The sequence below is a fragment of the Prunus avium genome, chromosome 5 (genome assembly GCF_965620075.1).
Source record: "Prunus avium chromosome 5, drPruAviu1.hap1.1, whole genome shotgun sequence".
In the NCBI taxonomy this organism is placed as follows: domain Eukaryota; kingdom Viridiplantae; phylum Streptophyta; class Magnoliopsida; order Rosales; family Rosaceae; genus Prunus; species Prunus avium.
Window position 1 is genome coordinate 21089099 of NC_142288.1, and position 22730 is coordinate 21111828.

The 22730-nt window shown below is 36.2% G+C and overlaps 3 protein-coding genes across 4 annotated transcripts; 2 read left to right on the plus strand and 1 right to left on the minus strand.

The window, feature by feature from the left end:
• LOC110753285 (plant UBX domain-containing protein 8-like) lies at positions 1 to 5156 on the minus strand. Of its 2 annotated transcripts, none has more exons than XM_021954157.2 (11): positions 4940 to 5156; positions 3657 to 3727; positions 2964 to 3549; positions 2786 to 2866; positions 2590 to 2705; positions 2308 to 2518; positions 1984 to 2184; positions 1772 to 1903; positions 655 to 798; positions 510 to 566; positions 1 to 294 (listed from the first exon to the last, which is right to left on the minus strand). In XM_021954157.2, exons 1-11 carry the CDS (start codon positions 5021 to 5023, stop codon positions 187 to 189), a joined length of 1791 nt encoding a protein of 596 aa, XP_021809849.2. In that variant the 5' UTR covers positions 5024 to 5156; the 3' UTR covers positions 1 to 186. The 2 variants fall into 2 exon arrangements, with proteins under 2 accessions (XP_021809849.2, XP_021809848.2); XM_021954156.2 differs by having other exon boundaries at positions 2786 to 2869.
• A 2109-nt stretch (positions 5157 to 7265) lies between these two features.
• Positions 7266 to 13428, plus strand: LOC110753292 (GPI transamidase subunit PIG-U). Its single transcript, XM_021954167.2, has 14 exons — positions 7266 to 8386; positions 8492 to 8539; positions 8632 to 8692; positions 9010 to 9042; positions 9244 to 9368; positions 9761 to 9895; positions 10521 to 10597; positions 10789 to 11051; positions 11691 to 11747; positions 11851 to 12019; positions 12155 to 12212; positions 12297 to 12382; positions 12465 to 12521; positions 12807 to 13428. The coding sequence occupies exons 1-14, from the start codon at positions 8215 to 8217 to the stop codon at positions 12900 to 12902; spliced, it is 1437 nt and encodes a 478-aa protein (XP_021809859.1). The 5' UTR covers positions 7266 to 8214; the 3' UTR covers positions 12903 to 13428.
• A 6941-nt stretch (positions 13429 to 20369) lies between these two features.
• CYP87A2 (cytochrome P450, family 87, subfamily A, polypeptide 2) lies at positions 20370 to 22730 on the plus strand. The gene is made up of 9 exons (XM_021954125.1): positions 20370 to 20563; positions 20677 to 20998; positions 21090 to 21239; positions 21365 to 21616; positions 21707 to 21796; positions 21933 to 22011; positions 22112 to 22218; positions 22371 to 22498; positions 22601 to 22730. Exons 1-9 carry the CDS (start codon positions 20370 to 20372, stop codon positions 22728 to 22730), a joined length of 1452 nt encoding a protein of 483 aa, XP_021809817.1.

Consider the following 22730-nt stretch of genomic DNA (forward strand, 5'->3'; position numbering starts at 1 on the left):
TGATGGAAACATACAATGACCATAATTATTCTCCCTTTTAAATTTGATTCTGCCCATGTCCTCAAATCCATGTATGAAGTATTTCATCCAAACACCCCCAAAGCAAAAACAAAAACCAGGATTTCATTCACAATATATGTAGATAAATGAAAAATGTTCTATGGTTCTACATTTTGGAGTCAGCTACTATATCAACTCCAAAAACAAAGCTTCTTGTTTGCTGGTAAGGCCAACTTCATTCAATGTCAAAGCACTCTCTCCATCGCTGAAAGCACGCCTAGGGAACGGCCTCACCTATTTCAGCAACATAATTAAAACCAAGCAGAATAAGACATAAAGCGCAAACATAAATATCATCTCAAAGTTTGTTTAGGATTTCTAGCATTCATATGCAGTTGTGCTCTTTTTTCGCCATGAACACGGTTTAATTGATATAACAATTTGCAAAGATTGAAGACACGGGCTTTACTGACACTTCGGGTATTGAATAAAATGCAAACTTTACTCACCACTCTGTATGAGCCGGGTTTGAACCTCCTGCCAATATCAATGAAGTTGAAAAGAGACTGCAATGCAAATTACAATCCGGTTTAGCAAAGAGTATGTGCAAAGAGATAATGCAGCTAAAAACAATATCCTTCACAACAATTTTACCTGCAGCTTGTCTGTCTTAAGAAATCGGCGGCCATGGCGGCTGCCATCTGGCATTCGCACCATGAGAGTTACAGCATTCTCATCATTTGATGCTGGTTCTTGAGGGAGAGTAGCTTCTTTTGCTGCTAATTGCCTCTCCAGTTCCTGCAAGGAAGAAACATATAGAATGAAGATGTAGGTAACTTCGAAACATAAATCCACCAAGACAAGGAGTCATCATTTCCTGCCCACTAAGAATGAGCAACTAGTGTCCCAAAAAAAAATTGTGAGTAGGGCCCAAGTATGTGTCTCAGTACAAACTACAAAAGTCTGTGAATGCATAACTGTCAAATAAGGATAATACTCGCCAACCATAATTAGGATTCAGACTATCCGAGCAGAAAAGTGTCAATGATCATCCCAAATAACCTATATCCAGCATACTATACTGAAAATAAAATACTAAAGCCAAAGATGAAGATGCAAATTTCCAAAATATGTGTATTCTTTTATTCAGTCTCCATAATAAACTTTAGTTATCAAAGTAATTTTCCATCTGAAATTATTGCAAAACGACACCTACAAAAATTTATAAAAGAGTGGCTCCATTCCCATACTCATTGCTCAACACACCCCTAAATTTCTAACCACTCATTGTAACATTCTTCACTTTTTAGGTTATTTATCAATTTCAAACAATGAAAAAATTAAAACAATAAAAGATAAAAAGTAAGAACCACTGGCAGACCATCCCCTGCTGCCAGGCCGGCCACTGGCATGATGCTGGCTGGTGGGTTTTTCAAATTTTGGGGATAAAAATAAGAGAAGAAAAGAAAATATTCAAGTGACGGGATGAGATGAGCATACAGAGGGTGGGAATAGAGCCAATTTTTATAAAAAAAACAACCAAAAAAAAAAAAAAAGAACTGAGAAAAATGACCATGTTTGGAGCTAAGTTAATTAATCATACAAAATACTACTAATGTAGAATAATTTAACAGGAAAGAAAAACTGATGAATGCAAGAGTTAAATGTATACATATATACGCATATATAGATAGAGAGAGAAAGAGAGTCACATAACCAACATCAAATATTCTAAAACTAAGACGATGCAAATATATAAAATATACAGTACCTGCTCCTCCTCAAATTTCCTCTGAGATTCTTCCTCTTTTAGTATGTCTTCTTGACGACGAGCTTCAGCTTCCTCAATAGCCTTCAGTTCCTTTTCTCTATCAGCTTGAAGTGATGCAAGATATTCATCATCCTGCATGTATCAAGTTAGTAAAACCATTAACACAACTTTTGGTGCACAACTTTTAGAAATTTCTTCCAGTATTTAAAAACCTGTTGTTCCCGTATCAACCGCTGCGCTGTCAGAGAGGGTGACGGAGGACGAGGTGCTGGCCGGGGATATGAACTCTCAGTTCGCATAAACTGATGAGGTGCATAGGGAAGGCGATATCCAGACCCTTCAGGAATTCCACCAAACATTGCAGCCTCAAGCATCACCGCTTCATCGTGCTCCTCTGAAGAAATGCCTCCCCACTTCAATTATGAAGAATAATTGAAGGTCAACATTTAGTTGGTGTAAACATTTACTAACATGATCAATAAAAAAGAATTTCGACTACTCATCCATAATTTATAATAACTTAAAAAGAAAGATACCTCATCAGTAGGGAAGACACTTCCACTGTGCCTAGGATGATTACCCATATCCTGCTCTCCAGGACTTGAAGGTGCGCTATCCTCAGTAGCTCCAACATCTTGGGCAGACTCCACAGAGCCAGAGGACATTCGCCTGGACCTATGTCTGACAAGAGGCTGCTCCTCCACGTCTTCAGTTTCATCTTGGATGGATGAGCTTCCCCCTTCCAACCTGGATTCACTCAAAGCACCCTCATCAGAAATGATGTGTTTAACACTTAATTAGCAACACAAGATATATACCTTCCGTTTGGTGCCGTTAATTTTCCCAGCTCCACCTCAGCTGCCTTAGAAGCCCCCATCTCTGATGGGCCAACATTTTCCCCCTGGCCACGCAATGCTTTCTCTTGCTCTGCTGTCTGGACTCAGTTCATGTCAAACGACACACTATGGATACCAATAATAATAATAAAAAATTAAACAAAAAACAAAAACAAACCTTCAGTGACAATGAAACTGCATGTGCAAGTTCAGGATCCTCTAGGTGAGGCGGCCTTTGCTGAGGCTCGTTATCATCAAACTGCTGCATCAAGATGAAATTAATACAAAGACAATCTCTTAGTACTAGAAAACCACAAACACGAGGACCAACCCAACAGTGTAGGCTTGTCACATACAGTTGGTGCACCAAATAGTTGATTTTGTTGGCTTTCTTCAACTTCACGTTTTGAAGCCTCGATGGCAGCTCGAATCATTTCTTCTTCGATATCATTGCTATAATCCTGTGGATCATCAAATCGAGGAGCACTAGGTACAAAATTTCGGTGATGAGATCCATCACCTGAAGAAATATCTTGTGGTCCGCTGCCTTGTCCTTCCTGAACAGTTGGGGCAGCTGGAACATCATCATCTTCATCATCAATTATAACAGTCCCAGGGATACCTGGGCCATATGCCTGAGCTGTTCCAGTGACATCATCAATGGTAGGAGCATGGCCAGAATGGCTGGAGGGATTGCCACCATCCTTGACTTCTATGGGGATCTCCCTGACCTCTCTTGGATGAGTAACAAATGGTGCACGTTCTCTAAAATCTGACCCGCTTTCAAATATGCTGCCACCAAAGCTTGGATTAAGAAGAGAAAATGGATTTATATCACGGGTTGCAGATAGAAGTGATAGAGGATCTCTCCGCGGTCCAACTGGAACTGGATCATCAATATCCATCAAATCATCTTGAGCTGCAACAGGTGTTTCAGGCACACTGGACATGAAATGATATCAATGTTAAAGCCGGAGATAAGTTCCAATAGTTGATGATGTATCATACTAATTATGTTAAGCATGAGTAGCAGCAGATGAAAAGCATACTTCACTGATGTGTTTCTATCTCCTTCAGTAAAATGCGCATTCACAGCTTCATTGAGATCGCCACCATGCTCCTAATTGCAAGCAAACACAAATGGAAGAAGATCTATAAGAAGCAATAAATTGGCCAACATGCTAAAGCTTTTTTCTTTTATTTATCTATTTGCTTTTTAGACTTAACCCTCTAATAGTCAAACAAGAGAGAGCATCCTCAAAAATCCAAGAGACTAAAACACAAAACTACTCTAATAAGGATCTAATAGTTTACTTGTAATAGTAGTTAGGTATGCATCAATCATAATCTATATGAAGGCTCTGTATCAGATGGAGCTGAAGTGAGTTTTCTTGCTCACCCCAAAGCATTCAGGTTTATCCAGCCACAACTCCAGAAAAATTAGTTGCACCATAGATACAATTAGATATATTAATAGGGAAAATTATATTCCAAAGACTTCAGAAAGGTTAGACTCAATCAAGTATAAAAGAAGCTAACCTTGCTGTAATTTCTACTCCAACTAGTTGCAGAGATATCCACAAGGCCAACTGAAGTGCACACCTTGTTCATTGCTTACAATTCAATAGTTACCATACTATTCACTAGTGGGTCTAACCAAATACACTTGACCATATTTTCAACACCCAAAAATTTTGCAGGTACCAGTACATTCACAACCCTTCTATTTTGTTTGGTCAAACAATCAATTGTACAAGCCAACCCTTCTCCAAACTCTATATAACAACCTCGACTGCCCATATTTCATTGAACCGTCAAAGAGAATACTAAAAGTAAAAGTCTTTAACTGTATAACAGTAATCTCATTGTCCTAAAAAAACCATCTATTCCTCTACCCAATCACAACCCTTGTAAAATTCTTCAATTTTTTTTAATTACTCTTTTGAGTAGTGCAAGTAACACCCTTTTAACTTAAATTTCCAAAATTATAGCCCACCATTTAACTGTAGTTTACATAAACTATAGCATAGAGCACTTGACGACTAATACCATCAAATAGCAACCGAAGTAAATTCTCCCTTCATCTAAATATACCAATACACTGAAGCAAACAATACCATCCTAACAAACTAAATCCCATATTTAAATTTCAAAATTCTCAATAAAATCAATCCAAATACTTTTCAACCAAAATTCCCAATTAAAATCCATTACCCCAAATGCAATAAAAAACCTAACAGCAACATTACGTTATTTAACACCTTAAAACGGAGAATTGAATCGGCGATTCTGATTACAACCACAGAATTGAATTCAGGACATTAAGAGTTACCTCAAGCTTTTGCACGGCGACGGCTTCGGAAGCGCCGGTGATGCTGATAAAGGTGTCGATTGCTTCCTGATTAGGCCTCGCCATGGAAATTGCAGCAGAACTTCAAGCAATTCTTGAGCTCCGATTTTCAGTGTTGGTGTTGCGTTTTATGAATTTAATTTTTGTTCAGAGAGATGCAAGTAAATTAGTAATAGATATTTATGTGTGGAAAATATAGGCTGTATGTTATGCGCTCATATATATAGAGTAGGGGAGTAAGGGCGTGTTTGGAAGTCGGTTTTTTGGAATTTAAAAGAATTTAAAATGGTGAAATTGCTTTTGGGTATTTTCTTCTCCATTCTTCCACGTCTCTCCTGGATGGAGGGTAAAGCATCAAAGACACATCACACAAGCACACATGGATGACTTGCTGTCTAAGCAGCTCTAAAGGAAGAACGTCATTAACATTAAGTTCGGTTTAATAGAGAGATTTACATACAAGCCATGAGTTTTTTTTTTTTTGGTTCAATGGCATGAGGACTTTTGAAAAGGAGCACAAATTTAATTTTTATTACAAGCATGTCAAACTTTTCATTAAAAATTTAATAAATTGTGGCCAATAGGGTCTAACACATTGGAAAATGACCTTAACTTGCAAACTAAAGGTCTCATGTTCGAACCCTATGGCATCTTGGTTGTGTGCGTGAGATAAACACTCATCTCCTGTACTATTATGGTTAAATTTTCAAATAATTCAAAATTGTCCTCATTTAATAAATAAAAAATTGAAAACACAACTATTCCATTTTAAGGGCACAAATACGTAAAATAATAGTCTATAAAAATACAAATTACTAAAAAGCAAAAAGTGAATCCAATATAACAATTCTCTATAGATAAGTATAAACAACAAAAGAAACTATATTGACACGAGCATAAATTATTGATAAAACACTATCCAACCACATCATTGATAAATAAAAATTGCACAAAAGTTTGATTAGTTATCATCACCAACCCTAAGCATTTTATGATTAGAGTTATAATCCTTTGTGCATTTTATCCTTTCAAGTTTTTATTTTATTTTATTTTATTTATGTGTATAGTGAAATATGAAAGGTTTAATACGAAAGGAATTGTATTAAAATAAGTCAACACTTTGATCCCTTTCCAAAGTAACAAAAAGAAAGTATTCGTCTTGGCTTTTTTTCCCCTTTATGTTTCTTTAGAAATATTCAATTAATTTGTCTTCCTTTTTTGTGGAAACTTAGTTATGAATAAATATTCGGTATATTGCGGAATTTTTATGTTCAAATGATTGGGATTCCATTCCAACCTTTGTTTATATTTTTGTTATTTCTCACCAAGAAGAAAACAAAACAAAGGAAATGGTATTAAAAGTGCACACACAAATGATAACGATGGTCACATGTCTAACAACCCTGCCACGACTTCTGCTTTCAAACCCACTGACACATTTGTACCGTTTCTGTCTTCTTCATGTTTCTTGGTACAACACTAAACAACACAAAATTATACATAATTCAGGGTCAGTTTAGAAATTTTGAGGATGTCATGCGAAACTTAAATTGAGACTTTTATACTAACACGAAAGTACTGTATATTGCCACTCCAAAATATTACAAAGATTCTCACCCCCTGAAAATTACATTTCACCCATACTAAATTTGTACTAAGCTTCAGTGACCCTAATAATTTTATCGCGTTGGGCTGAAGCATATACAATATATTTTGCTAGATTTTGTTTGATTAGTAATAAAAAGGGAGATTCACTATTATATCCAATATGGGAGCCCAAATTATAAAAATTAAATGATGTATGGTTTATTTATACTTTGAGGGGTCGTTTGGTACAGCGGACTGGCATGGACTGGACTAAATCCTGGGACTGTCTCGGATTGGCTTGGATTGGCCTAAGCTGGATTAAGTCCTGACCTACGTTTGGTGCTGCGTCGGACTAAGAAGCTGGATTGTAAAAATAGTGAAGACCTATGTTTGGTGATGTGTTGGACTAAAAAATAATTATTGTAATAATTAGATTTAAAACAATAATAAAAAGAAAACAACTAAAATTCTGATATTTTTTTAAAGGCTAAAATTATGTTAAATAAAAAATAAAAAATCATCAGATTCAGACCCAACCCAACCTCCTCATTCTTTTATCTTTTTTTTCTCTCTATTTTCTTTTTCTTTAATCGGAAACCCAACCTCCCCATTCATTTTATTATTTTTTTTCGTTAACAAGAAACCTCCCTCATTCTCTCTCTCTCCCCCATCGCAACCCAACCTCCCCATTCTTTTTATCTTCTTTTTTTTCTCTCTGTTTGTTATCTTTATTCAAAAACCTCCCTCATTCTCTATCTCTCCCATCGCAACTCACTTCCACATCCCTTTTTTCTCTCTATTTTTTTTTTCCTTTAATCATAAACCTCCCTGATTCTCTCTCTCATTCCCATCGGAACCCACCTCCACATCCCCTTTTTCCCCAATTCTTCTTCTCCCCCTTTGACTCCTTTTTATTCAATTGAGAAAGCCCTAGGCAAAGGCTTCAGCAAATGCATTTTCCACACACGTCCTCTTCGATCTCGTCCAGCCGGTGATTTGGGTTTGTTTAGTTGCAGAAATTAGGTAAACTCATGGTGGTGGTCTGACGGGTTGATTGAAGGGGGGGGAGGTGGGGGTGGTTGATTCAGGCTAAGGATCTGACTTCAGTGAATATGGTTTACTGAAAACACAAATAAAGAAAATCCAATTTCAGGTTAAGAAGAAGAAGAATTAGTTCGGACTCGTGTGTTCAATCTAGCGAGGGCACTATATTGCGAACCACTTTTCAACCTCTCTAAATTAGCCGAGCGTGTGAGGGGTTTTGTTTACTGTTGGACTATATAATCTCATTTAAGTTAGTCTCTTGCCTCACCAAATATGAGTTTCAAGTACTATATAAGCTAATCCAGTCTAGTGAGGCCTGCCAAACACAGCCTGAGTGCTAAGAATGGGTATTTGACTAAAATATCTCTAATAAAAAAGGTATATGAGTTCGGATTCGGGTTAATTCTGGCGGGCAAGACCTGAACTCAATCCTAATTAAAAAGTGATCCAGTCGGCCCATTCGGGTTAACACCACAACGGGTTGGGTTTGGGCATATCAAGTTGACCCGACCGGACTTGCACCCCAATACACACAACAGAAACGAAGCCGTTTTAGGCCTTACAAACTCGTCTCCCTCTCTCCCAGTGATCTCGCTCCTAAAAACACAGGCAAGGCTGTAAGAAAAATGGAGGTGAAGGAGGAGCAGAGCACGAAGAGGAAGAAGCAGAAGCAGGGAAGGTTCTGGACATGGGTTGCAGCATCAGTGTTGTTCAGGCTCATTCTCATCTACTTCCCCAAAAATCTCAACCTCTCTTCTCGCCCCGAAGTCTCCACCCCTCTCACCAGCCTCCGTCGCCGTAATTTCTCTCTCTATCTCTTTCTCTCTCAAGCTTGCTCAGAACCACACTTTCTCAAGTTTCGGCTTCTATCTCTTTCAATTCAATTGTTGTTTTCTTTTTCAGTGGCTGAGGGTTACTGGTTGAAGCAGTCGTCAATGTCTCCCTATGCAGGTTTCTCATTGCTGGTTGTCTATCTTCTTATATAATTCATGTTTAATTTATCAAAGATTGTAATTTTTTTTTGTTCTTTACTGGTTTTGCAGGATCTATGTACCACGGATCTCCTTTGTTACTCTCACTTCTTGGGCCACTCACAATCAAAAGGTACCGCTTCAGCTTAAGCTTTTTCCTTTTTCAGTGTTGTTCCCATTAGCGTCATTCTATGTGATTTATTTTGAGCCATGTTTGGTTTCGTTAGTTGTTCTAAGACTCTTTAAGTTCTGGAATTGGAGGCCCAACTGCCAGTTCCAGTTTTAATTCTCTTCCATTTTCATTGTTTGATAAATCATTTTTTTTTTAGTTCAAGAAAAACATTGGTTCAATGAATGCCCCAATTAAGGAAATGTTAAAATCTGGTGCTGGATTTTGTTTTTTTCCTTTTTCAGTTGGTAATTTGCTGAACATTTTAATTGGTGCTGCAGAATTGAAGGGCAACCCAGTCATCTTCTATGCAGGTAAGAATTTTCTTTTACCATTTTCTTAGTTCTCTCTCTGTAGCTCAGTACTGCCTTTCAATAAGTTCATATTTATGTTGTATAAGTGTGTCATATTTCATGTTCCAATAATTTAGAATTCCCTTAATTTTCTTCTTTCATTGGTTGACTTATTCCGAATATGTAGTCAGGCAGTTGATATTGACACATTCTTGGGTACAGTTTGGTTTTTGTGGTTGCAGATATATTGAATGCAATGCTTATTCGTGCTACTGGTCAGACTCTTCAGGTTGCATATAGGCAGAGTTTGAAATCACTAGATCTTGATACGATATCAGAAAGCATGGGTAATTCTAACATTTAAAGATCAATATACTTCTCTTTAGTCCTGTTTATGGATAGTCATATTTGATTGTATGAATTCCCCTAATGAAGTCTAAATTGTTATGCAACAAAGCAACTAGATATCGATAGATGCAGCTAGTATAGCTGGTTGTCTTGTTGAGACACAATTTTGATAGATCTAAAAATTTGGAATCTTAACAGACTGGCTTTGCCTGAATAGCTATATGAAATTATTATAATTGACTTATAGTTACGGGCATATGCCACTTTGTTGAAAAGCTTAACTTTTGATCTCATTTATGTGCATCATTTGTGCAATTACATTAAAATGCAAAGCTTTGCCTTCCGCATGCCATTCACAGGCTGATGCATGGCTTATATTTGTTGTTTTCAGAGGTCCTCTCTTCAGGAGATGTTGCTGCTCTTGTGTACCTGTGGAATCCTTTCACAATAGTTGCATGTGTGGGTTTGTCAACATCTCCAATTGAAAATCTGGCCATCATATTGGCCCTCTATGGAGCATGTAAACGTAAGTTAACTACAGTCCTTGTGACTTGGCAATTTAAATGTTTCTTTTAGGTTTTTTTAAGACTCTTTAAGTATTCTTCTTTCAAAACTTGTTTTTGTCATTTTGTTCATGAGAATGATTACTTCCTTAAAAGGATCATATAATACACTCCACTTGAGTTACAAGATTCCTGGTTTCTGTTTAGATTGTATAGGCACTCATGTGATAGACATTCTCCATATAAGTCCTTGCCTGTATATTGTTGTGAGTTGTGACAGATTATAATCTATTACAGAAACTAACAAGTTTTGGATGTTTAAAATTTCATTGTAATTCTAGTTTTAGCAGTATCACTGGATGTGCCTACTTAAGTGGTAATAATACCATGCAAGTTCAGTCACATGACATCAGCACTCCATTTCATGGTAGAATAATATTCTGATTCTGTGTGCATGCTGACACTTTCTCAAGGAAGACATTCTTTCTAATTCCGTTTGACAATATTTGTTTGTTCATAATCAGTATGTTTTGAAGTGAGATTTTAGCATTTGATTTAGGGATGGATGAAGGCTCGTGGGGAACTGGCTTATGCTCTTCTTTTTAACTTTAACTTCCTTTCTGATATTGTTCTTCTGATGAACTGTAGGAATGGTTCCCTTGGCTGCTTTTGGATGGGTCATGGCAACACATCTGTCTCTTTATCCTATGATTCTCATAATTCCAGTATGCCCCTATTTTCATTGACTTATCATGTTTGATGTAATTATTAAAAAATTTGTGCAATTCTTCAATGAAATTATGTTTCTTATCAAAAAATAAAAAAATAAAAAGAATTTTCATGCAACATTTGAAATCTATTTTGAGTGTTTTCTTTCTCACTCATGCATATTGACAAATATTTAATCTTGTTCCAGATAATTCTTTTATTAGGATATGGTCCAGATACTCCTAGGAAATTGTTGCTGATGAGGAGATATGGTAAAGTTGAAGATAACTCGTCAAGTGATAGTTTTCAACAACAGGATAAAGTTATTAATCAATCAGACCTACCCAAAGTTTTCGCTTGGAGACCTACCATGCTTTTCTTATTGTGGGTTATTATGTGGTCAGTCTATGTGTTACTCCTGTGTGGCATATCTGTTAAACAGTATGGTGGTCTCTGGGAGATGTTTGAAAGGTATCAACAGCTCATTGTACGTGTATGCATTTCCTTATGCTCAAATATTCTAGATGTTTCTGCAAAATAAGATATATATAAAAAATCTGTTGAAGAGGAGAGTTCTCATTTCTTAGGCCTAGTAACAGAGTGGACTGATCAAGCATTATGACTTATCAAAGTTCTTAATGTGGTTTATTAAGATATCACTAAAAAATTTCAGTTCTATTTAAGAAGTTGTTGTACAGTTCTTAAAGGTCATCCAGTCCACATGTGAAAGTTGGAATAAGTAAACACTGAGTCAATAGAATTCCATATGAAAATAAACTGAGAAGAAAACAAACTAAAGATAGCACAGTTTTCAAAGCTAATCCAATTTTCCTGAAAAGTTTGGTCAAATTAGTATCCATCCAAGATCAGCTGCATATAGACTAGAGCTCTGCACAGGATGTCCTGGTGTTCACTATGGTCGGTGCTACTATAATTGATACAGAGCACTTGTAGCCTATAACTAGGTGAATGGCTCACAGAGTAACCAAATGGGTATTAGCATTAATTGTTTTACTTCCTCTAGTGCGAAGGGTTGCTCCTAGTAATTGTTATCTTATTGTTAAATCAGTAGTCTAAATTGTTGCTAAACATTGTGGCTGGTTTTTGCAGAATGTATGGTTTCATTCTTACTGTGCAAGATTTGTCTCCGAATATAGGTGTCTTATGGTGAGCCCCAAATTACCTGTACTGAAAGTGGATTGTGGAGTAGTTAAATTTTACTTTTGAGGCGTGGCATGAATTTGATCACTCATTTAATATTTTGATGCAGGTATTTCTTTGCAGAGGTCTTCGATTTTTTTAGAAATTTCTTCCTGATTGTTTTCCATATGAATATTCTCTTTATGATATTTCCATTGGCCATACGGCTCAAGCACCGTCCCTGCTTTCTTGCTTTTGTCTACATCACCATCTCATCAATGCTTAAGTCTTATCCTTCTGTAAGTTCTCGTTTTTTTTCGGAAGTCTTCTATATTTTCTGGTGCTGAAGCTAAAGTCTTCGATGCATGTTTCTGAAGTTATGCGATAGGCAGCCTGATTTTTTTGTTCTTCCATTGTATTACAATTTTGTTTAGGTTGGGGATTCAGCTCTGTACTTTGGTTTGTTGGGCTGGTTTGTTAATGAACTGTCAGGCAAGTCAGTTGGTTCTCTTTCTGTTCCCTTTATGCATTTGACATGGTTTGGTATCTTAAACATTATATTTTTATGATATGCAGAAATGCAATTCTCGTTCTGCCTCTTCAGTGTTTATGTTGGGGTTTCCCTCCTTAGCCCTGTGATGCACAACCTATGGATATGGAGGGTATGGCCCTCTCTACAGTTGTTCTGAACTTTAAAATGGTTATGAGTGTTTCTTATAATTAAGGACTTTTTCAAACTTGCAGGGCACTGGCAATGCAAATTTCTACTTCGCTACTGCAATTACTTATGCTTGTTTGCAGGTTTGTGAACTCTTATCAGTTATTTCTTTGCATCAAATGATATATTTAAGAGTTTCAAAGGGAGAAAAATGTAGCTTCCTTATTATATAGTTGATTCACAGGATGATTTCTGTGAAATAAAGCCATGACAGAAAGTCATCACCCCCGCTATATCCACTTTGACACTTATGTGACTTAGTCTTGTTAGCCTGATCAACCAATGGCTGATTTGCAACTCGATGAATCTGTTAATTTATGGTATTTGAGCGTATCCCTCTCTACTAATGTGTGCTCTGGACCATGCAGATGGTTCTGGTGGTTGAAAGTGTAAGTGCAATGCTCAATCATGACCGGAAGCTAAAAAAGTTGACTAATGCAAAGCTTCAAAATGGCAAATCTTAATCAGTTCTTAGAAATGAAGTTTGTCTCTGATCAATCAGCTTCTCAGTATACTCCTTGCATCACCAAGAATAGCATCAGTGCTCAGCAGCGATTCATCTTTTAACTGCTTGTATGCAAGAGTTCAAGGCTGTGTTTATCATGGATTAGAAGATCATCACTTCTTTTGGAACACGTTTTCATCAGCATATCTATGCGGGGTTTTTATATCTTCTTTTCCATTTTAGTTTAAGGTGGGGTTTTTTGTTAGCAGGGAGGATTTGTACAATCGGATACAATATTTCACACATTTTTTTTACCTTACTCCTGATGCATACACAGAGAGATTATTGTCTTCTTTCTCTTGTACTTAGATTTCAAGTTGTGCAAAAATGATTAAGGGTAGTAATTGAGTCATCGTGTTGTGTTCAACACATCCAGTTTCTGAACATGGTTGAGTTTGCAGTCGCAGTTCAACAGATTGTTACGGCCAGGACCAAACTGACTTAAAAGGACAGCAGTTTCAATAAACATGTTTATGTCACTTGAATTTCATTGTAAAAGCATACTAATGCTACTGTTTGATTAGGGTAACAGCCTGCGGCTTACCTCACTCTGTTCATTTTCAGTCTTTTAGTTGGTTTATTCTTTTGTTCAACCACGGTGTTACGGTCACACTCAAAATTTATCTTCTCTGGCATTAAATGACACTCAAAATTTATCTTCTCTGGTATTAAATGACAATTTTGGATGAAAGAATCCTAGCTGAAAGAGACTGAGATTGCCTTTGTGTCTTTGCCTAATATTCTGTTCTTTATTTCTCTCCATGATATTTGTTGGTGGGCTGTGAAGAACAAAATCTCAATAAAATGAAGCAGGAGATTTTCCCAAGCCCAGGCCATCCTAAACCCTAGGCTTTCTTTCTTTATATTGAAGATGGGTCGTCAAGTGCATGGCATAAATGGCCACATGGGTGCCAGTCATTGTCAATTATATCATCCATGGGAGGATGGAAGAAACAAGTCAAATTCTATGCATATGTTGGATTGTTGGCTGACAAATTTCCAAAATTTAGCCGCCAAAAGAGGAGGGCTCTAATTCATCACTGCTGACACCATGAATCCTAGTCTTACCATATTTGTATACCACAATTTATATACCATATGATATGGCAGCTAATGTGTGCATACCACATCAACTAATTAATGTAATTAATATTTTATTTATTTATTAAAATATACTCCATTGATTTAATTGATGTGGCATATGATATGAACATACCACATCATATGATATAGAAATGTGGGATAACAATGTGGTAAGCGTAGCATTACTTGAATAGTAAACCTTTCATAATTAGTTAGTCTTAGTGTCCGTTTGGTATTACTTATTTCAGGTGATAAGTGATTTTTTTAAAATTTTTGGAAAGTCTAGTCCGTTTGGTAAACTATAAGAAAATCACTTATTGTTAAAAATTGTTGTGAGAGAAAGCTATAAGAGAAAACAACTAATAAGGTACTTTCATTTTCTAATTATGCGGGAATCAATTTTGAAGAGGCGCTAGGTTTAATGATTATGCGGGAATACCAACAACACTTTTAACAAAAAGTTTACCAAACGCCAAACTGTTTTATGACACAGTTGATTTCTCTTACAGCAAATCTGATAGTGATTATTTTCACAGCACAACAATGCCAAACTGGCCCTTAATCCTTAAAAAGGGTCAACTCTCTGACATTGGTTAGTGGGCCATCACATTTGAAAAAGATGGGTCCAAGCCCATTTTAGTTTTTTTAGTATAAGCGATTGGGGAATGGGGTTTATACAAATATTCATCGGATGCCTAGGGGTTTCGAACCTCTGCCTACATGAGTGGAAGTGAAAGAGCTCAACTAACTGAGCTATACCCCACTAATAGCCCATTCCAATTTCTAGAAATACACTTTTGTATAAAGTATTAAGATACACTCCAAGTTTCAACCAAAACAAATAATATTAAGATGGCACCAGAAAATAAAGAGATGCCAATAATTCAAGAAAACACTTTATGAATGGGGGAAGATAATAAAAAGGAAAACAACTATTTTTTCCATCCTATTATCAATAATACATGGGCATGCATGGTGTGACAATATTAGCTCAACGTGCAAAATAGTATGTGCTTATGTGATTTTGGGGGCCCATTTGTTTTTTTAAAAAAGGAATTTCTGAGGTCTTTTTCATATATGAATAATGATATTGTTCAATCATGGGTTTTGGTCCATGTTGTAGAACACACAAATTGTCTGCTTTGACAACTTGGAAATGGGACCATAGTGAAAGAGCAAAGTTTGCGTGAGGGTCACGGAACAAGTATAGTTAAAAATTAACATGTTTTCAAAAAAAAAAAACTTATTATCAAATTTAAACACATGCTATTTGTTAATTACACTGTTCTGCCACCCTGAATTGCAAAGCATGAATAACCCCACAAAAGTTTTTCACTCTACTGAATGTTTCACATTTAATCATTGCGAATTATATATCCGAACACATTCTCCTGTAAGATTGGTTAACAACTCAATGACTGACTGTGAATTTAGACTCTTGATCGAGTTAAATATATGATTCAAAATACCATGAGCTTACTATGTGGGTTGAATTTGGTCCACCTATTCCCTTAATATGCAAATATATATATACAGGGTTAAGCAAAAGCTAACTCTATCTGATCATATATCCCGTCTTAAGGAACATGTGCCCTTCATTGTAGCTGAATCAAGAAACCGTTGAATACATGAACTTGAACCACTAAAAGAAGAGCCAATGGTGACCAACGAATGGAAATTGGATTGTTTCACAAGGCAAAAGCTTGTATATTTTCAAACCCTACGAGCTGGTCATGTTTCTTAGGCCCTTGAATTTTGATAGATCAAGTCATAAATGATGATTATTTATATTCAGCTTGCTTAGCTCAGCACCTTCATTAAATTTTAAATTAACTAAAACCAGTAGAGTGAAATGAAAGTTATTTGAGGCGATGTTTGCTTTGGGACCTTTTGATGCAATAAATATAACAACAAGTGGAAGAAATTAAGAAATGAGAGTCAAATATTATGTTTTGTGTATTTGAGTTAAGAGATTGTGCTTGATATATATATCACTATAATTGAAAAAAGTGATTGGCAAAATTGTCACGTCATATATCTGTTTGTTCAGTAGATAAAATAAAAAAATTATTCTCGATGCATCTCTATAATTGACAAACGACACTGCTTCCCTCCTTCCAGGAAGGAGGCATTCCTACTTCCTGCAAATCACAGTTTAACACCTATGCAAAAATAATTCATCAAAAAATCAAAAGAAAAATTTATACACATATGTCAACCTGCGATTGGCAGGAAAATAAGAATCCTTACTTCCAGAGAAAGGAGTCAAGTATTTTCCATTGAGAAAATTGAAACTATACATCCTTGAGTGGAAAATTGGACAAATTACGGGGACTACAATGTAATGGGCTTATACATGTTTGTGCGTGTGTGTAAAACAAGAGACTTGCACTTTTTTTGGGGGTTCAAAAGAGAGACTTAAACTTTAAGCTATGCTGAGCTTCTGAGATTGAGACTACTGTAGAACATCACAATTATCGAGTGATATTATGTGGTCAAGGTGGGGTTCTTATTGATTAAATATCTAAACACATGGATTAGATTAATTGTCTCATTACCCCACTCCCGTTTTATGGGAGTAGTAGACCCATAGAGAAATGGACGAAACTCTTAATATAAGTCAAGCACTTAGTGTTTTATAATCTCCTGATTATTGGTTGATATGCAAAAATTAATGGAAAGCTGTCATTGATTAACGCCAGATTATTTATTAATACATGATTAAGGAATTTTCACGTAGTTTATAATAATTATTGTACACACGCATGTACGCGATACAAATACAATCATTCGCTAGCCATGTGTATACACATGCATGCATATATGCATTAGTCCTCACTTACCAAACAAAGAAGCTATCATCAGATCCCTTCAATCTCATTTTATTCTTAGTTAATTAGCTCCTCTGACAATTAATTGAATTGTAAAACATAATCCAACTGGGTTTCTTGCTTAATTACATGTCTTCAAATCATAATTAACACATGATACGTGGTGGTGTACATGGCAACTTGCGAGCACAAGTGGGTGTGAATCGTACATATAAGAGAGATACACACCAAATCTAACTGGTTTTTATTGCTTAATTACATGTCATCGAATCATAGTTAAAACACATATGTATCTATTCTATTTTGGGACTGCTTCTAGAAGAGTTAAAAGCGATTTCTAACAAAGTTGGCCGAAAAAAAATAAATTTAAAATGCTTCTAAGTCATAAAAGTGCTTTATGGAGAAGCACTTAACATGTGCCTTTTCAAGATCAAGAAGCACTTCCAAGTTGTTTTCAAGAAGCACTCGAATATATTTCATAAATATTTCAACAAACTTCTGCTAAAAGCGCTCCTTGCAAAAGCACTAACTCCTTACAGCAGTATTTCCAAACGGGCTCCAAATTTATTGCTTAATAATATAATTTTCTTTTATCATACAATTTGGGGTAAAAAGGCAGTTTCATAATTTTGACTCCTACTATTCTTTGCTGTTGCTTCATAATGCATTCCCAATGCGCACGGTAGAGACAACAACAACTTTCTCCTCAATCCTCTCATTCTCGAGAAACTCAAAACCCAAGCATCACGTAACAAATAATTTGCTCTTTAAAATCTTTTTGGCCTGTGAGAGAGTAAGGTTATACTGGAATCATACATTAAAACAAGAATTCACTTGATTAATGATTCAGATTAACAATTTGATAATGAAAGATATTGTACTATGTGAAATTGGCAATTCTTGATCTTTGAGAAGAAACTTAAATTTAGAATAATATCAAAATGGTCTGAATTTGTTATGTTGTCACAACATCGATCAAAATCAGACATTCAGATATGATTCTATATATTGAGTAATTTTGGTTACATGTTTACCAATAGCATAAGAGAACCACTAATACTTAAATTTGGCGAATCAGATTTAAGTTCATAAATATATTGTGACGTTTTCTAGAGTTGAAGCTAGAGATGCTTGTATATAGGTTTGACCATTCTTGATTGTTTCTTCCAATTAACCCCAAAGAAGACCAAAAGAAAAAACTTGATGTCCAATCACACCACACAGACCTACAGGTTTAGTGCCAGTGTGCCACCCTGTAATTATAAACAAACCATATGGATCATCTTACACCGTTCAATTGGTAGACAAAATGAAAGATAATTGAAACTAAACATAGGAGATCTCTGGATGTGGACCCTTTGGATTGGGTTCCCACCAGCACATCCTTGCCGTTGTAGAATCAAGACAGGTAGGACCCCAAACTCCCAAGTCCTCCCACCAAACATGAGATCATTTTCCATGTTAAACAAAACAACAAATTGAAAACTCTTCAGTTTTTTGGGAGAAGTGATATTGCGATAAATGAATCAACACAGAACCTCAAGTGCAGTGAGAAATACTCGTAATTTATTTGAATTACCAAAGTTTCTAAGTTGAAAAACTTTAACTTAAAGATCTAAGATAACATGCCAACGAGGTCTAGTCTAGTGTAAAAAATCATTGACTTGCATACCAATGATCTCAAGTTCAAAATCTCATGACATCTTGGAAGTGTGTGCGTGAGAAACCTCACTCACCCTTATAGTTTAGACTATCAGTTGTATTATAAAATAATATATATAAAAAACCTAAGATAGCATAAATCTTGAACTCATAGCTAGCAAGCCCTTTTATACAAGCCCGTGCTAAGTAGTTGAGTAATCTGTGTAATGCTATCTTGTATTGTCTGCAAATCTGAAATTTTGTGAGCAGAAGGGTTGAGAGATGGTTGAGTAATGTGTTTACCGAGTCAAAAGAAAAACAAGAAAACCTGGAGACAAGGTTGGAGGATCTCCATACTTATGTTTTCTAGCCCTAAGCATAGCCTAATAAGCTCCATTAATTGATGTACTTACATGTGAAATTTCCCTCCTATACTATGGTGACAGATTGGATTAAACATATATTTTATAATGTAATTTGCATATAATTGTGATCATGACCCACAGTGACCTACACCTGCATTTGTGGTTGTAGTTGTTGCATCCCATTTAGTCCGTGGCTCAATGGGGCGGTGCTCTATGTGTCCAAATGGGTCAATTTCATCAGTTAGCTTAGCACACCTACTCTTGAAAATTCTCATTATGAATTCGTGGTTGTTTACCATCGATTGGATGTGAGTCGAACCTAAGACCTATTGAACGTACTTTGGATGTAGCACAATATTAGTCAAACCCAAAATCTGCTGAACTTATAACACAGACTTAGTCGAACCCAAGATCTGCTGCACTTTGAATATAACACAAAGTCATCAAGTTAGAAAAGGATTATGATATGAATTTCATACAGAAGAATAAACGAAAGCATAAATGGTAGTTGCATTAACATATAGGACACTGTATTTGAGATCAGAATTGATGTAGGCATTAAGATTCAGTCCATTTGAGATCACGACTGATGTAGGCATTAAGATTGAGAGTTTGACATTTCTAGTATTAGACTAAGGCAAATATCTAGGAAAAGATCTTATTCTAACAACCAAAGAAACAAAGAAAATGAAACTGAAACTGCAACATCATACATAGATACTCTGGTATTTAGCCTAGATATTGATAAGATTTCAGATGTTGGTAAAACCCTACATTTTAGTAATTAATGGTCCAACATGAAGTTGGTTTCAGATGCTTAAGCTTATAGTTAGGCATATACTGTGAACCTCTATCTACTCAAAAATCTAGGGAAGTGTCCTGTTCCTGCAAAATCTCCTTAAAAAAGGCCAGAATTCTGCCCTATCAAAAACCACAAATCATTCATCAAGAGAGAGAGAGAGAGAGAGAGAGAGAGAGAGAGAGAGAGAGAGAGAGAGAGAGAGAGAGAGAGAGAGAGAGAGAGAGAGAGAGAGAGGAAGCATCCTGTGAGGTTCATAGTCATGCAAGGCTCTCTCTTCAATCCAATTTTATAGAGGGCGTTGACAAAGGGTAATAAGTGTCCCTCTAGACAGAATTAATCTAAAATAATTTATTCTATCCCCAACTAATATATCATTTTGTAGCAACCAAGCAACCAACTTCACAAAACAAAGAGAATAGCTGAAATTTATTATTATTATTCTGACAAGTTGTAAGTTTTGGCCAGTCTATTTAAGAAGATCTCCTAATGGATGCTCAGATACATGCCAGCACTTCCTTCTCCTCTCTGTCCATTCTTTACACTCAACATCTTCTCATTTCAAGTAATCTCAAGCTGTCCCTTGTTTTCTTTTTCTGTCAAAAAATCAAGTGCAGCATATATATATATATATATATATCTGTTGTGATCTTCAGTTCAGCTCAAGATCTCCTCTTGGAAGTTGAAGTGCTGATAGTTTGGCAAAGATGTGGGCTTTGTGCCTTGCAGCATTGCTTATTATAAGCATTACACATTGGGTTTATAGGTGGAGAAATCCTAGATGCCATGGCAAACTTCCACCAGGTTCAATGGGATTGCCACTACTTGGAGAGACCTTACAGTTCTTCACTCCCAACACCTCTTCTGATATTCCTCCCTTCATCAAGAAAAGAATGAAAAGGTGATATTTCTGATAATTAAACAGCTGCTTCTTCCTTGCCATCTTTTAATTCTTCTTTTTGGTTTTTGTTTTCTCATCTTCTTTACATGTGTTCTGCATTTTGGACTTTGCAGATATGGACCAATTTTCAGGACTAATTTGGTGGGAAGACCAGTTATAATATCGACAGACCCGGATCTCAATTACTTTGTCTTCCAACAAGAGGGAAATTTGTTTCAAAGTTGGTACCCAGATACCTTCACAGAGATTTTTGGCAAGCAAAATGTTGGTTCCTTGCATGGGGTTATGTACAAATATCTCAAGAACATGGTGCTGCATCTCTTTGGACCCGAAAGCCTTAAGAAGATGATCCCTGAAGTTGAACAAGCAGCTCTCAGCAGATTACAACAATGGTCATGTCAGGACATTACAGAACTAAAAGATGCAACTGCAAGTGTAATCTTCAGCCTAACCTTTCTTCTCTTTGATAAAATTTTCACTAAAAGTTAATATCTTGTTTGAAGTCTGATTAATTTGGTCTTTTCAGATGATATTTGATCTCACTGCAAAAAAACTTATCAGTTATGATTCAAATAAGTCCTCGGAGAATTTAAGGGAAAACTTTGTTGCATTCATACAAGGATTGATCTCCTTTCCTTTGGACATCCCTGGAACAGCTTATCACAAATGTTTACAGGTAATTGCACAAGTATCATTCACAACACTTGTTTCTTGCTTTCACAAGGCCAATCAAAGCGAAAAGTTCCATTTTGAAAACAATCAAGTATGTTCTCTTGTTCTTGACCTTCAACAATTTCTCAGGGTAGGAAAAACGCAATGAGAATGCTGAAGAACATGCTGCAGGAAAGACGAGCAGAGTCCCAGAAGCAACCAGTTGATTTTTTTGATTATGTTCTTGAAGAACTTAAGAAAGAGGGAACAATCCTGACAGAGGGAATTGCTTTGGACTTAATGTTTGTGCTGCTTTTTGCAAGCTTCGAAACAACTTCCCTAGCTATAACATTAGCCATGAAGTTTCTTTCAGACCATCCTCTTGTGCTAAAGCAATTAACGGTACGAAAACCTTTCAAACCATGCTATTGATTTCAACATCCTCATTGTCACCCCTCCTAACAAGTTCTTAACATTTACATCTTATGTCAGGAAGAGCATGAGATGATTATAAAGCAAAGGGAAATTGCTGATTCTGGACTTACATGGAAAGAATACAAGTCAATGACATTCACATTTCAGGTGAGTCTCACTCTTTACACTTTCACTGCTTAAAAGCAAAATGTTGACCCAAAATAAAAAGATGCAAAATATACAAAATCATTCTGTTCATACCTCTGTTGAACAAAGTAAAAAACTGATAAATTTTGACTTGCAGTTCATCAACGAAACGGTTAGGCTGGCAAATATAGTTCCCGGTATCTTTCGCAAAGCAGTGAGAGAAATAAACTTTAAGGGTAAGTAGAAATGACTCATAGTATTGTTTTCAACTATAAAATAAGTTTCAACTATGAACATCATCCTAATTGGACTTGTAATACCAATTTTGTTGTGCAGGATATACCATTCCAGCAGGTTGGGCAGTAATGGTTTGTCCCCCAGCAGTACATTTAAACCCAGCAAAATATGAAGACCCTGTGGCCTTCAATCCAAGGAGATGGGAGGTGAGTTTCAATATTATATCAGACAATGCATTTTTCTAGCTTACCTACAAGCTGCTAAGTTCCATAAAACTAATTGATCTTGGCTTGAAAATCTCCTAACCCTTTGTCCTTACACCTCAGTTGTTTGTACTAAAAAGGAATTTTCAATGCAGGGAGTAGAAGTAAGCAGTGCATCAAAACATTTCATGGCTTTTGGTGGTGGCATGAGATTCTGTGTTGGGACAGATTTTACTAAGGTGCAGATGGCTGTGTTTCTTCATTGCTTAGTTACAAAGTACAGGTAAGAAAGCCCAGAAATCAAAGAGAGAGAATGGGAAAGAGAGAGGCAAGGAGACAGAGAGGGAGAGACTAATAACATTCTTTTGCATCCAAATTTTTTCAGGTGGGAAGCAATCAAAGGAGGAGACATAGTTCGAACTCCGGGTTTGCAATTTCCAAATGGTTTTCATGTTAAGATCATGGAGAAGGATACAAGGAACAGAAAACAGCATTATATAGCTGCTGATGCTTAA

What these genes read in the sequence shown, in the direction of transcription:
- LOC110753285 (XM_021954156.2), bottom strand. Translation starts at nt 5,023, where the DNA reads ATGGCGAGGCCTAATCAGGAAGCAATCGACACCTTTATCAGCATCACC. An exon ending in TTAACGGCACCAAACGGAAG is followed by an intron (nt 2,519 to 2,589) that starts GTATATATCTTG and finishes GAGTGAATCCAG; the next exon opens with GTTGGAAGGGGGAAGCTCAT. An exon ending in TTAAGACAGACAAGCTGCAG is followed by an intron (nt 567 to 654) that starts GTAAAATTGTTG and finishes TTTGCATTGCAG; the next exon opens with TCTCTTTTCAACTTCATTGA.
- LOC110753292 (XM_021954167.2), top strand. Translation starts at nt 8,215, where the DNA reads ATGGAGGTGAAGGAGGAGCAGAGCACGAAGAGGAAGAAGCAGAAGCAG. An exon ending in CTATGATTCTCATAATTCCA is followed by an intron (nt 10,598 to 10,788) that starts GTATGCCCCTAT and finishes ATCTTGTTCCAG; the next exon opens with ATAATTCTTTTATTAGGATA. An exon ending in CCGAATATAGGTGTCTTATG is followed by an intron (nt 11,748 to 11,850) that starts GTGAGCCCCAAA and finishes ATTTTGATGCAG; the next exon opens with GTATTTCTTTGCAGAGGTCT.
- CYP87A2 (XM_021954125.1), top strand. Translation starts at nt 20,370, where the DNA reads ATGTGGGCTTTGTGCCTTGCAGCATTGCTTATTATAAGCATTACACAT. An exon ending in CAATGACATTCACATTTCAG is followed by an intron (nt 21,797 to 21,932) that starts GTGAGTCTCACT and finishes TTTGACTTGCAG; the next exon opens with TTCATCAACGAAACGGTTAG. An exon ending in TCAATCCAAGGAGATGGGAG is followed by an intron (nt 22,219 to 22,370) that starts GTGAGTTTCAAT and finishes TTTTCAATGCAG; the next exon opens with GGAGTAGAAGTAAGCAGTGC.